The sequence below is a fragment of the Monodelphis domestica genome, chromosome 7, assembly GCF_027887165.1.
Source record: "Monodelphis domestica isolate mMonDom1 chromosome 7, mMonDom1.pri, whole genome shotgun sequence".
Taxonomy (NCBI): domain Eukaryota; kingdom Metazoa; phylum Chordata; class Mammalia; order Didelphimorphia; family Didelphidae; genus Monodelphis; species Monodelphis domestica.
In genome coordinates this window covers 151,555,908-151,570,028 of record NC_077233.1, presented here as the reverse complement: position 1 = coordinate 151,570,028, position 14,121 = coordinate 151,555,908, and the positions used below count along the sequence as shown (strand labels likewise).

At 38.7% G+C, this 14,121-nt stretch overlaps 2 protein-coding genes across 3 annotated transcripts in view; one reads left to right on the top strand and one right to left on the bottom strand.

Moving 5' to 3' along the window:
- SLC5A11 (solute carrier family 5 member 11) overlaps positions 1 to 14,121 on the top strand; it is a 75,288-nt gene that overhangs the window by 25,350 nt on the left and 35,817 nt on the right. For both annotated transcript variants that reach the window (XM_007499035.2, XM_001368677.4), the window contains exons 6-9: positions 177 to 236; positions 6,607 to 6,711; positions 7,827 to 7,932; positions 11,611 to 11,691. In XM_007499035.2, the coding sequence (XP_007499097.2) occupies positions 177 to 236; positions 6,607 to 6,711; positions 7,827 to 7,932; positions 11,611 to 11,691 (352 nt within the window). The remainder of the gene's footprint in view (positions 1 to 176; positions 237 to 6,606; positions 6,712 to 7,826; positions 7,933 to 11,610; positions 11,692 to 14,121) is intronic.
- LOC103094197 (ubiquitin-conjugating enzyme E2 E3-like) lies at positions 12,784 to 14,031 on the bottom strand. The gene is given in 2 exon segments (XM_056805864.1): positions 12,784 to 13,629; positions 13,631 to 14,031. Coding segments are annotated over 2 exon segments (624 nt in total). The 5' UTR covers positions 13,958 to 14,031; the 3' UTR covers positions 12,784 to 13,332.

Here is a 14,121-nt window from a genome sequence, read left to right as displayed (position 1 = left end):
GTGTTTGAGGCTGGATTTGAAGTCTCCTTGACTCTATGCCTAGTGTCCTATCTACTGTGCCACCTAGTTGCTCTGTCGAGTTCTAAGCCCAAATTAACATCTTATTTTTGGAGTCAGTAGCTCAGGCATGTCTTTAGAAGAGCTTGAAATAAGGTTGATTGTACTTTCTTCCATAGGGGATCTTCTCTGTGCTGATGCTGGGCTGGATCTTTCTTCCTATCTACATTGCTGGAAGAGTGAGTCTTGTATGGGGAAAGGGTGTTGGAACCTCTGGTTAAAGGGAACTAGGTTTTCTTCTGTCTTTTAAAGAATTATATTAACTGTTGGTTTATCTATTTTGTTGATTTTTTTCATTAAAAATAATTCCTAGTTTGACTTATTACTTCAAATCACTAGCATTACAAAAGAAAGGCTAAATATACCACTAAAGAAGATGAAATCAAAGCAATTAGACAGTTATATACCAACAAATTTAAAAATGTTTGTGAAATGGAAGAACACCTACAAATGTAAAATGTAAAAATGTAAACTGCCTGGACTATCAGAGGAGGAAATAGAATATCTAAATGAACCTATTTTAGAAAAAGAAATTGAAACAGCCATAAATGAAGTTCCTAAGAAAAAAGCATCAGGACCAGATGTATTTACAAGTGAATTCTACCAAACATTTAAAGATCAACTAATTCTAACACTGAAAAAAATAATTCCACTTTATGAAGCAAATATAGTACTGATATCTAAGCCAGGAAGAGCAAAAACAGAGAGAAAAATGTATAGACAAATTTCATTAATGAATATGGATGCAAAAATTCTAAATAAAACACTAACTAGAAGACTATAATAATATATTACAAAGATTATTCATTCTGACCAAACAGAATTCAGGGATAGTTTAATATCAAGAAAACTATCAACATAATTGATTATATCAATAACAAAAGTAACAAAAACCATATGATTCTATCAATTGATGCAGAAAAAACATTTGACAAGATACAACACTTATTCCCATTAACAATATGCAGAATAAAATACTTGGGAGTATACCTGCCAAAACAAATCCAAAAACTACAGTCCAGATTTAAATAATTGGATAAATATAATTGTTCATGGGTGGGCAGAGCCCATATAACTAAAATTACAAACCTACCTAAATTATCTACTTATCCAATACCATCCCAATTATATTACCAACAAAATTATTTTATTGTGCTAGAAAAGTAATATTTAAATTCTTTTGGAAGAACAAAAGATCAAGAATATCAAAGGAATTAATTTTTTAAGCAAAGGAAAGAGATCTAACATTACCAGATTTTAAACTGTATTACCAAGCAGTAATTGTCAAAACTATCTGGTACTGGCTAAGAAATAGAAAGGTAGATAAGTGGAGCAGAATAGACATCATACAGCAAATAGTAAAAGACTATAGTAATCTTATTTTTGACAGAAGTATGGACCCAAATTTTGAGATAAGAATTTACTATTTGATCAAAATTGCTGGGATGAATGTAAAGTAGTTTGGCAGAAACTAAGTAAAGACCAATATCTTACACCATTTCACTAAGATAAGATCAAAATAGATACATGACCTAGACATAAAGGGAGATAACATGAGCATAATAGAAGAACTGGGAACATGTTATCCATCCGATTTATGGATAGGAGAGTAATTTATTAACAAACAAGAGAGAGGGAATTGTGAGATATAAAAAGGATAATTGTGGTTGCACTAAACTTAAAAGGTTTTATGCAAATAAAACTAATGTATCCAGGATTAGAAAGAAAGCAGAAAATTGGTGGGAAACTTTAGTTTCTCAGAGTTCTCATATCTAAAATATATAGAAAACTTTGTCAAATTTATAAGAAAAAATCCATCCTCCAAATGATGAATGGTCAGAAGATATGAACGGAAAGGTTTTGGATAAAGAAATCAAAGCCATATATAGACATATAAAATACTTTAAATCATTATGAATTAAAGAAATGTAAATCAAAATAATTCTGAGTTATTATCTCACATCTCAAATTGACTAAATTAAAAAAAAAGGCAAAATGACAAATGTTGGAAGGGATATGGCAAAATGGGGACATTTATATACTATTGCTGGAACGGTGACCTATTCCAACCGTTCTGGAGAGCAATTTGGAATTATGCCTAGAGAGTTATAGAACTGTGTATACCCTGAAACCCAATAATACCACTGTTGGGTCCATTTCCCAAGGAGGTCAGGGGAAAAATGAACATATATGTTCCAAAATATTTATATCTCTTGGCAAAAAACTGGAAATTGAAGGATGTCCATCAATTAGGGAATGACTGAACAAGTTATAGTACACAAGTGCCATAAGAAATAATGAGCAGATTAATTATTTTTAAAAACTTGGAAGGCCTACACAAAATAATCAAGAGCAAAATGAGTAGAACCAAGAGAACCTTATATGCACAACTTTATTTTAATTAATATTTGAAAAATAACTTGTGAATGTCTACTTCCATTGAAAGAACTTATAAACAGAAATACAAACATCATAATTTACATACATTTTTGGATCAGTTTTTGCCTTCTATGGTGTGGGAAGGGAAAGGATGAGTTGAGATGCCTGGGAATTAATTTTTTATAGTATAAATAAATAAAAAATAAAGTTCATTGGGACAATAGCCTCTTCTATTCATTTGTTCATTCATCCAACATTTATTGAGCCCCTAAAAAGGAAACTTCCTGGAATAGAAAAACTCAGTTTAGAGGAAGAGGATTTAAAACTTGACATTGCTATTTAATTCTTTGTGGGACTATGGCCTCTCCTCTCCACCAAAGTGTGATATACAAAGAATGAAGCCATCCCTACTTTAGATAAGCTCACATTCCAGAACCTTGCAATACCTGCCAAATGAGATGGAGCTTTCCATTTTGTAATTTCAACCCCAACCCAGCCATCATCCCACCCCTTTCCTACATGGAACCTTCCTGCTCTGGGCTCTACCACTAAGCAAGGGAAATGAGAATTAACCATCCCCTGGTCCACAGTGTGAGGAAGGGGTGGGAGGGAACTAAGATTACCCCTCTCAACCAAGTCTAAAAACAAAGAAGCCTGGTTCATGGGTTTTTGTGCTGGTCTAATTAATCCTAAACTAATAAAATGGGGATTTAAATGTTTAGACTCAACAAAGTCACTGAGGAACCAAGAAGGTGTGGTGAAAAGAGTTTTGGAATACTCAGCAGAACTGGGACTCAATCTCAATTTGATCACTCATCTTGGGGCCCTGTAAAATGAAGGTGATAGAGTAGAGCATCTCTAGCAGAGGTGTGCTGGAGTTAGTACATTTGCTCAGACAGCCTGATTGTTAACTTTTCAGTGTGAGCATTTACACCTTGGAAATCAGCAAAGGCTACAAATCAGGGTTTCGTTGCTTATTTTGTTGATTTCTAGACTTAAGAAAGTGATGGATGGAGAATTGTTAATAATAACAAAGGTTAAAAGCAGGTTGTGCATTTCAGGAGAGCTGACCAACATATCCCTATGACTCCATTTGGTGTTTTCTTGGCAGAGCTATTGGAATAGTTTGCCATTTCCTTCTCTAGCTCGTTTTATAGATAGATAAGCTGAGGCCACCAGGGTTAAGGGATTTTCCCATTATTTGAAGCTAGGTTTGAACTCAGAAAGATAAGTCTTCCTGACTAGGTACCACCTAGCTACCTCTGAATTCAACTGGTTCTTACTATCCATGTGAACTTGGGCACACTTCCCCTCTTTGTGCCTCAGATTTCCTCATCTGCAAAATAACTAGCCAATTGCTAAGATCTCTTTCCTTTGTAAAAAAAAGTTTATTTTTTATTTTGACTTTAATACCAATAAAATGAGTATTTCCTTGCACAAAGTAGAACAAAGAATGAAGATTAAACCTATAAATCTCTACATAGTTTGCTTCTCCTTTAAGAAGAGGATAAATTCATGTCACTTTTAAAGCAGTCATACTTATCTGTTTCTGTTCTCTTCTGTATATTTTAATAAATTCTTCAATGACTTTTATTTCTTTTATTTCTCTTTTTCATAAATGCTGTCTCTAATCCACATTTCTCTCTCCCCTTCTCCAAGTTAGAAAAAAAAAAGCCTCTATAGCAAATACACAGAGCCAAGCAAAACAAATTCTCACATCGTCCATGTCCAAAATTGTCTATTTCTGTACCTTGAGTATCTTTTATCCTTCTTTCAGGAGATGAGTATGTTTCAATGTTACCCCCCTGGCCCTAAGAACCCTTTCAACATGAAATTTCTTTCATCTTAAAATGCATATCTAGTTAGCATCAGGGACTGAACTCCCAGACTGGTACTCCTTCCATCAGCCCCCATGGGCTTTTCCCTCTCATTGTGGTAATGAGGATCAGTGGCCAACCACTGGACATTCTTGGATCAACCTCTCAAATATCCTCCAATGGTATGAAACTAATATCCCCTGCACCTCCACAAAGATGCCTCCTCTCCTGGAAAGTGCTAGTTGAAGGCTTTGGCCAGAAGGAGGTCTGTTTCTGATCCTGTAGCTGAGGGAAGCAGCCAGACAATTGTGCTCTCTGTGATATGGTAAGAGGTTATGGGCCTGTTTAGCCAGTGTAGAGAAAGAAGCTCAACACCAGAAAGTTACTCATTGCTCCCAAACTGGTGAATTTGTTTGGTCTCAGCAATTAATGAGTGTCATCTATCATTCAATCAACAAGAATTTATTAAACACCTTCTATGTTCCAGACACTGTGCTAGGCACTGGGGATACAAAGACAATGAATGAAACAATCTGAACACAAGGACCTTGCCTTCTAATGGAAGGATGGAGGTCTGCCTGAGTGGAGAGCGCCTTATCAATGCAATCACATTTTCCCCAATTATTAATGCATATAGTGATGACAGGGCATAAGTAGATAAGCATCTCCACTTCACAAATCCTTATTCTCATTGCAGACTGCTCCCCCCATGCCTGAACTCTCTCCTCATCTCCACCTCCTAGTTCCCCTTGCTCCCTTCAAGTTTCTGTTGCAAGAAACCTTTTGCAAGAAACCTTTCCCAGGGCAGGTAGGTGGCTCAGTAGATAGAGCACCAGACCTGGAGTTTGGAGGTTCTGGGTTCAAATCTGACCTCAGACACTTAATGTGATTCTGGGTAAGTTACTTAATCCATTTGCCTAGACCTTACACTTCTACCTTAGGATTGCTACTAAGAAAAAAAGGGTTTAAAAAAGCTTTTCTCAATCCCCTTTAATGCTGGTGCCTTCCCTGTCTCTAACTTAGCACATAGTTGTTTACCTGTTGTCTTCCCATTAAGCTCATTCAGAGCAGGAAATTTTTTTTGTTTCTTTGTATCCCCAGTGCTTAGTACAATGCAGAGCACATAGTAGGTACACAGTAAATGCTTGCTGACTGGACTTCTTTGAGGAAATTCCATGTGAATTAACTACTAAGTCATGTAGGTCATATTGGTATTGATGGAAATTCTCCACAATGGTGAAATAACAAATCAAGAGATCAAGGATTTAGAATTAGAAGGTATTTTGGATTTCACTTGGTCTTCTCTCTCTCTCTCTCTCTCTCTCTCTCTCTCACACACACACACACACACACACACACCACTTGTGAACAAGATTTCATTCTGAGAGGCAATGTGGTATGATGAATAAGTACTAGATTGGACTGGAGTCAAGCCTGGATTCAAATATCACCTCAAACACTAGCTGTGTGCTGGAACAAGTCATAATCTCTCTCTGTCTCAGCTTCTACATCTATAAAATCAAAGAATAGGAATCCATGGCCTCTAAAGTCTCCTTAAATTCTAAATCTAGAATCCATTTTTTTAAAGTACCAGGTAGGGAAGCTCCTCCTCGCTGACTTCTCCCTAGATTTTTTTCCCCAACTGATTGGTCCTAGTCTATTTCTCTGACTTCCCTCCACCTCCTATCTGATAAGTTCCATAGCAATAAGAAAACTGCTGCTGTCTTTCTGACATTCTGCAAGACCAGCACTCTAAGGAACTTTGCTGTCAGCCTAGACCCTCACTTTCTTCCCCCCCAAAAAAAAAGTCTTAGGAATTTATTTAAGGTACAGGGTTATGTTTTTTTCCTTTTAAATTAAATTTTTTTCTATGGTTACATGATTCTTGTCTCCCTCCTCTCTTCTGTTCCCCCTCCTAGAGCTGACAAACAATTCCACTGGGTTATACATGCATCATCACTCAAAACCGATTTCCATATTATTCATTTTTGTAGTAATCTTTTAAAACCCAAACCCCAAATCATATACCCATACAAACAAGTGATAAATCATATGTTTTCTTTTGCATTTCTACTCCAACAATTCTTTCTCTAGCTGTGGATAACATTCTTTCTCTTAAGTCTCTCAGAATTGTCCTAGATCACCACATTGCTATTAGTAGCAAAATCGATTGCATTTGATCATCTCACAGTGTTTCAGTTTCTGTGTATAACGTTCTCCTGGTTCTGCTTATTTCACTCCGTATCAGTTCATATAGTCTAGAACCTCACTTTTGTGTGTTTTAAGTTAGCCTTTAAATTACTGGAAAACCATGAAGTATCTAATACCAGAACTCTCTTACCTCTTCTCCCAGGTCACCACCATGCCAGAGTACTTGCGAAAGAGATTTGGAGGCAAACGGATTCCCTTGTTCTTGGCAGTTCTCTACTTGTTTATCTATATCTTCACCAAAATCTCAGTAAGAACACAACTTTTCTAAAACCTTTGCTTATCAGTCATTCTTCCAGGGGCATAGTTACACAAATCACTGTCAAAAGCCAGGTGTGAATCACTGACAATTGGCACAGGTGTGTACTTGATCACCAATATTAAAAGTCAAGTTCCAATTGTTCCCTTCCTTCTTGACTGGACATTAGTAGTCTAGATTATGAGTGTCTCCTCTTTTCCCAATAGTCCTCTTCCCCAGCTGGAACTTGGAACTACACTTTAAAAGGGAGGCAGAAAAAGAAGGTGGGGAGGGGGCAGAAGAGAAGGAATAAAAGGAAATGGAAGGGATGGGAAGAGGAAGGGAAGAAAAGGAGGAGAGAGGAGAAGAAAAGATAAATATAAGGAATAGAAAGAGTAAATAAGAGATGAAGTGGGGAACAAAGATTCTTCTCTTTCCAGGAAGTGGCCAAGAATAGTTGGACAGCAAGTCCACTCATTGGCTTAATGTGAAAGGCACAACTCAATGAAGCCTCATAAGCTGCTGATCAGCCATTAATTTCCCATCATTAACTAGAAGGACCCAGTTTCCTTATAGCAGCTATATCATTTGCCGGGTCAGCTCCATGGACTGATTGCACTGAGTCAGTGCTCCAGGAATGACCTTAGTAAAGTCATCTGAGTATAAGAAAATGAAATTCCAAGGTTCACTACCCCCCCCACCAGTCACCCTCCTGTACACATACACCCTTTGAAGAATCAAACATGCTTAGGGACAAAGAAAGGGCCAGCACCTTGACGGCACAGCGGTCCATACACCTCATCTCAGTGAGAGGGGGCCAACTTAAGCAAGATGTTGGCTGCCAGTCAAACTGGATTCTTTGTTTTTCCCAATAGAGGAGAGATGGAAGAAAACCAAGAATTTGTAACCAGGGGAGGGAAAGAGGAAGAGAAGGAACAGCTTCTCCCGTACATAGGAAGTATGGAATAGTAGTGTAGACAGAGTATTGGAAGACTTTAATTCAAATTCTACCTCTAACACCTGAACAAGTCAGCCTCTCTAAGCCTTAGGTTTCTCATCTATAAGACAAAGGAGTCCGACAAAATGCCCTTCCTCTTCTACCTCTATGATCTTACTTATTTCCTCAGGTGGACATGTACGCAGGAGCCATCTTTATCCAGCAGTCCTTACACTTGGATTTGTACCTTGCAGTAGTAGGGCTGTTGGCCATTACAGCTCTATATACAGTGGCAGGTATGGCCGAGTCCCTTGGGGTAACACTGGGAAGGCTCAAGGTTAAGAAGTTGGAGGTGTTGTCCAGACTACTCAAGTAATTTATTCCAGAAAAGATTTCTGAGCCCTTCCAGTCAACTTTGTTGTCTGGTGGGTAATCAGGGTCCCTTCCCAACATTGGAAGTAAAAAAACATTTATTAGAAATGATCAAGCTATTTGTCATGGTCCCTTTTCAGAGGAGAACTTGAGGTTCACATTAGAGAAGCCACTTATTTGCCCCATGTCCCCTGGTATAATAAAAAATACTTAGCTTTGGGTTTATAGGACAAGTATCTAGAAATTATCTAATTCAATGCCCTCATCTTAGGGATGATGAAACCTAGACTTAAGGAAGGTAAGAGGACTTTCACACTGTGACAAAGGAAGTATATAGCAGAACTCTGGGATTCAAACCCAGGTCCCTCCATCCAGTGTTCTTCCCATTCCATCCTGAGGTCTTAAAAGTGAGCACATGTCACATGCATCTTCAGAGAGGACTTTTGCTCATCGTTCTAATGGTCATACCTTCCATCTAATTCAAGAAGCATTTATTAGAGGGGCACCTCGGTGGCTCAGTGGATAGAGAGCCAGACTTGGAGATGGAAGGTCCTAGGTTCAAAATCTGACCTCAGATACTTCCTAGCTGTGGGACCCTGGGCACGCTACTTAAGCCCAATTACTTAGCCCTTACAACTCTTCTGCTTTGCAACTTATACTTGGTATCAATTCTAGGATAGAAAATAAGAGTAAAAAAAAAGGGAAACATTTATTAAACACTATGTGTTAGGAATTAAGGTATATATGTAGTAGGAATGGAAAGAACATGAAGATGAAAGATATTTTAGAGGTTAAATGTGACAGAAGGAAAAATAGATACAGGGAAAAAAGCCATTTCCTATTTACATGCTACTTTGTACAACAAGCTAGAGAAATGTTGCCCTATGGAGACTTTTAGGGTCCAAAGATATTTCTCTTCAAGCCTTTCAGAGAAATTTGGTTACCTCCTTTCTTGATAAACCTGGAATCACTCCCTGTCCTTTCTTCTATATGGTCTAATGGGAAGAGATGTGCTCACCTTCCCAAAAATCAGCCCTTCAGTCTGAGAATGTATGGTTACAGATGAAGCACATGCTCTCTCATCTATAAAAGTCAGGGGAAAGGGATAGGGGATGGCTTAGGAAATCTCCAAAGTCTCTTCCAGCTCTAAACCGTTGTGGCTTCAAGAAGAATCAAGACTGTGCCTTTATTGAATTATGGCAAATGTCCTTCTAAAGCATGTCCCCACATTCTTATCTACCTGTACCCTATTTTCCTTCTAATATACTACACATATTGCTGCCCTATTTATCTTCCAAAGGCTGTGCTTGTCTTGGAAGAACTGAAACTGGTAGAAACCCAGAAATGGAGCTAAGGGTAGCATAAAGGAAGGACAGAAGTTTAAGAGGGGACCCTAACTTCCCTGAGAACAGAGCCTACCTATAAAAAGGTAGGAAAAATGATCAGACAACAAAAAAAAAGCACCCAACTATAAAGAATTTTTCATGGAGATGAAGAACAGGGTACAGACATAGAAGGGGATAGTGAAAGCAAAGCAAACACATGCAAAGTTCAAAAGAAAAATATGAATTAGACACAGATCCTGGAAGAGCAAAAGCAGTACTCAGAGTCTTTCTATAGCTCCCCATTGCCAGGGGAAAAAAGGCAAATCTGTTATTTAAGGTCTGCCATAATATGGTCCCCACATAACATTCTAATCCCAGCTTCTTCTATCCTCCTAAAAAACACTGCCCTTCAGCTAAATTCATCTGCACACAGTTAACCTGAATGGATTATGTTCCTCTTTATATTCCATTTTATTGCAAGTCTTCCTCAAGGTTCTGTCCTGGGACTTCCAGGCCTTGCAGGTAGTCAGAACTTAATAAAGGGTTGAACTTAATTGGAATGTCTTCTTTTTCTTTTCATAGTCTCCTTAAGAGCACTCATCCATTCTTGGGACTGAAAATTTTTGATGGTCCAATAATTTATCAGTACAGGCCCTCTACCTATAGTTTTTTCCATATGAAAGTACTGGGCTTGGAGTCAGGAAGACCTCAGCTATTTACTGCCTTTATGACCCTGGGTGATTCTTTAGCCTCTGACCAACAACCCCCCCCCCCTCCCAGCCCCAGGACTTAGTTTTCTTACCTATAAAATGGGGATAATAATAGCACCTATCTCACAGACTTGTTGTAGGGATTAAATAAGATAATATTTGTCTTTCTCTCCCTCTCCCTCCCTCCCTCCCTCCCTCTCTCTCTCTCTCTCTCTCTCTCTCTCTCTCTCTCTCTCTCTCTCTCTCTCTCTCTCTCTCTCTCTCTCTCTCTCTCTCTCTTTCTTTCTCTCTCTCTCTCCCTCCCTCCCCCCCCATCTCTCTCTCTCTCTCTCTCTCTCTCTCTCTCTCTCTCTCTCTCTCTCTCTCTCTCTCTCTCTCTCTCTCTCTTTCTCTCTCTCTCTCCCTCCCTCCCCCCCCCATCTCTCTCTCTCTCCCTCTCTCTCTGGCTCCCCCATTTCACTATGTGTGTATTTCTTTCTTTGTGTTCTCTCTCTGTGTGGGTCTCTTTCTCTGTGTGTTTCTTTCCCTCCCCTTCTCGCTCTCCCCTTCTCTTCTCCCTCCCCCCCCCAGTCCCTTCCTTCCTTCCTATAAATTCTTCTTGAAGAGCCACCTAATGCACTGGGACAGGGTGGGAGGGGGGATTTCCTTTGGTTATTTTAATGCTTCACAAGGGCAGCATTTGGGTAATCCATCTTCATTGCTGCTATAGGATCGAACCTACATCCTCTTCTAATATCATATCCTTAATGGTGTCTTTTATGACATTTTTCTCTTTTAAGTCATCTTAGTCAGAGCTACCATATGTCTTGCCACTGCCTTTTGGGCATCTTCTAAGATTTTTATTGTTCAGTATTTTGCAATCATATAGCATAATAAGGAAATATTAGTGTTAAAAAGATAGACTTCATTCAGACCCAGTAAAAATTTGGGAATCAGTGAAAAAACTACCTACTTTCCCCACATGTGATTCAATTGAGTCTCCTCTTATTTAGTCCTGGATCCAACAATAGGGAGCCACTGAGCAGAGGACTAATGTGATTGGTACAATGCATTAGGAAGGTTACTCAAACAGCAAGAAATGTGAAGGATGGATTGAAGAGGTTATAGATTGCAAGGAGATCAATCTGAGAAGAGATAAGGTCCTGAATTAGGGTCTTAATTAGAGTAGGAGTGAAAAGGGAAAATGATTATAAGAGGCATTTTAGAGGTTGAATTGATAGACCTTAGAATCAGATGAAACATGGGAAAAAGGAAGAGGAAGAAGTCAAAGTTGGTTCCAGGGTTTTGAGATAAATCAAAATATTACCATGCTGGGTTTAAAAAAACAACAACCACCATCACTTGGACACCATACTTCTACCCAACTCGCCAACCAACCCCTTCAACCACAACAATCCCTCTTAAGTCAATGTCAATAGCAGGCCACATTTTGCCCAAGTTGATTTTGATTATGGTGGGGAAATCTGGCTCCTCAGAGTATGCTTTTTAATATCTAAGAGCCACCCTTGGCATGGCTCAGGGTAACTACCTCTTACCTCCATCCTCATATTTTTGTTCTTTTCTTCAGGTGGCCTGGCAGCTGTGATCTACACAGATGCTCTGCAGACTGTTATCATGCTTGGAGGAGCATTCACTCTAATGGGATACAGTAAGTAGTTCCAAGCATTCCAAGTCGAGCATCATTAAGTTGCTATTATTGTGGTATTTTTTAAAATTATTTTTTAAAAGTAAAGTAGACTTTAGAGATTTACTGGTCCAACACCCTCATTTTACAATGTAGAAACAGAAGCCCATAGTAGGTACTATCCAAGATCACCGAGTGGCAGACTCAAGGCTAGAAATTAGAGTCTTCCAATTCACCTTCCACTATTCTTCTCCTGTATTGTAACCATGAAAATATGGTTTCCAGGACTGTGAATTGCCAAAACTGTAAAGGTTTCGGCCAAACTGTAAAGATAATTTTTAGTGTCTTGATTTAAAATAAAAAATTAAGTGGTCGCCCACTTAATACCCAAGTCAGCTGGGCTTTATGGAGATTTTAATTAATACAAATGAAGGAATTAAGGAAGAGAGAGAGAAAAAGAAAATAGTAGAAAGAGCCTAGGCCAAATGGCTTAGGCCTGAGCCTTAAGGGAGACTAGTTAGTCTTTATCACTCTCCACAAGATTGTCCCAAGCAAGCTTTAGTCCTTCACTGAAATCTTCAACTCCTGAACTGAGTTCAGAGACCCTCCTCTGAACTCCTGACCTCCTCCAATTCAGCTTCCAAATGGAACTGAATTCTCCTTTTAGAGAAATTTTCTCTTATGTCACCTCCCCTAAATTTTCACATCTACCCATCATAGTAGATGATTTTCCCAGGACTGCCCATTCCTAGTTCTTATCTTCTTTTGTTCTCACCTTCTCTGATTAGATAAAAACTTCACACCTCTTTTGTTAAGCTTGCCTTTTGTAAGTTGCTTGACCTTTCAGTTATTAATTTAGCCTTTATAGGTACTTAGTACCCTTTTGTATTAGATCTAAAAATAGACCACCTAGCTTAGGGTTTTTGCTTCACTATAAGTATGAGTTGGGGACTTTTCATTGTTCAATCAGGAGTTTACAACTTTATCTTCCCCTAAGGCACTGTCTGAGCAGGGTGGAGTAATTTTTAAGTTCTCAATACATTCCTGACCAAGTATCTTCATTATAGAAAATGGGGAATAGCTTAATCAAATCTTCTGAAGTAGAGTCTGAGCAGGTTTTTTTTTTTCCGGGAACATGTTTATTGTGTTTGAGACGATACATTAGGTGCTCGCTCTCTGAGCTACAAAGGGTAAAAGAAAATCCTTTCAATACAAACTGACAAAGGTAAAAGGTAAAGCATTTTCCACAACAGCATGTACCACATAATTGGAAATAGATCTGGGCTTAATACAAATGACATAATTTCTAATCATCTACATCTACTTTAATAACTTCATACAGATAATGAATTAGGCTAAAATGCACTATAATATTTGGTAGACTTCAAGAACAGTATCCTTAGTACATCACAAAATACATTTTGATATCCCAAAGAAGCAAGACTTGCAAGTAGGCATTTTAAACATAACTAATCTACAGCTACAAAGTTCTACTCGTGATAGCATTTACCTTTTTGGCCAGTCTCCCAGTCTTCAAAGAATAAAAGCAGAGAGTAGAATCACTATAACATATAAACAGAAGTCCGTATTGTAAAGGCTATAAAGATTTGCTGCACAGTGTAAAGAGGCCTCCTGCTTCTTCACACTGCACAAAAGAGACGCCATTTATGTTGCATATCTCTTGGTCCACTGTCTGGCTATCCTGTCATGTTCTGCTCTGTTGGTCAAATACTGAGTGGCTATGCTTCCAACCAGAGGATCCGCAGGGTTGCAGTCTGTCAAGAGGGAACAAATAGACAGCAAAACCTTTGAAATAGTCAGAGCAGGACTCCAGTTGTCTTTAAGAATATCAAGACAGATGACACCCCGACTGTTGATGTTGCAGTGATAAATTCTGGTACGGAAAATAACCTTTGGTGGCTTAAATGGATAATCTGATGAAAATGTGATATCCAGAAAAAAACACGCCACCTTCATAAACAGAACCTGGTGGTCCAAGAATGGTTGATCTCCATTCATAAATGTTATCTCCTTTAGGCCCAGCACTGCAGTTCGGAGGTAGATCAAGGGTTATTTCAGCTAGCTCTTTCTGAATTCTTTTAGCACTAGTGGATAACTTAGCAGTGGTTTTGCTAGAGAGTTTGGTGTTTTTCTTCTGCTGGGTGGCAGAGGGTTTTCTTTCTTCTTGTTCTTCAGGTTCTGGTGCTGCTGGGTCCCTCTGATCTGCATCTGAACTACCACTGCTGGTACTTGGACTTTCATCATCTGACCTTGGCCTATCACTGGACATCTTGGTCAAGTTATTTCTCTGAAAACTTCATGCTGTCCTGTCCCGCTTACACGCAGCTAAGATGTGGGGGAGGGAGAGAGAGCCTGAGCAGCTTTTAAGATTCACAGTATGATGCTTCCTCTCCTTGAATCCTTGAATAGATTCCAGAGTCCTTCTGGCATTCT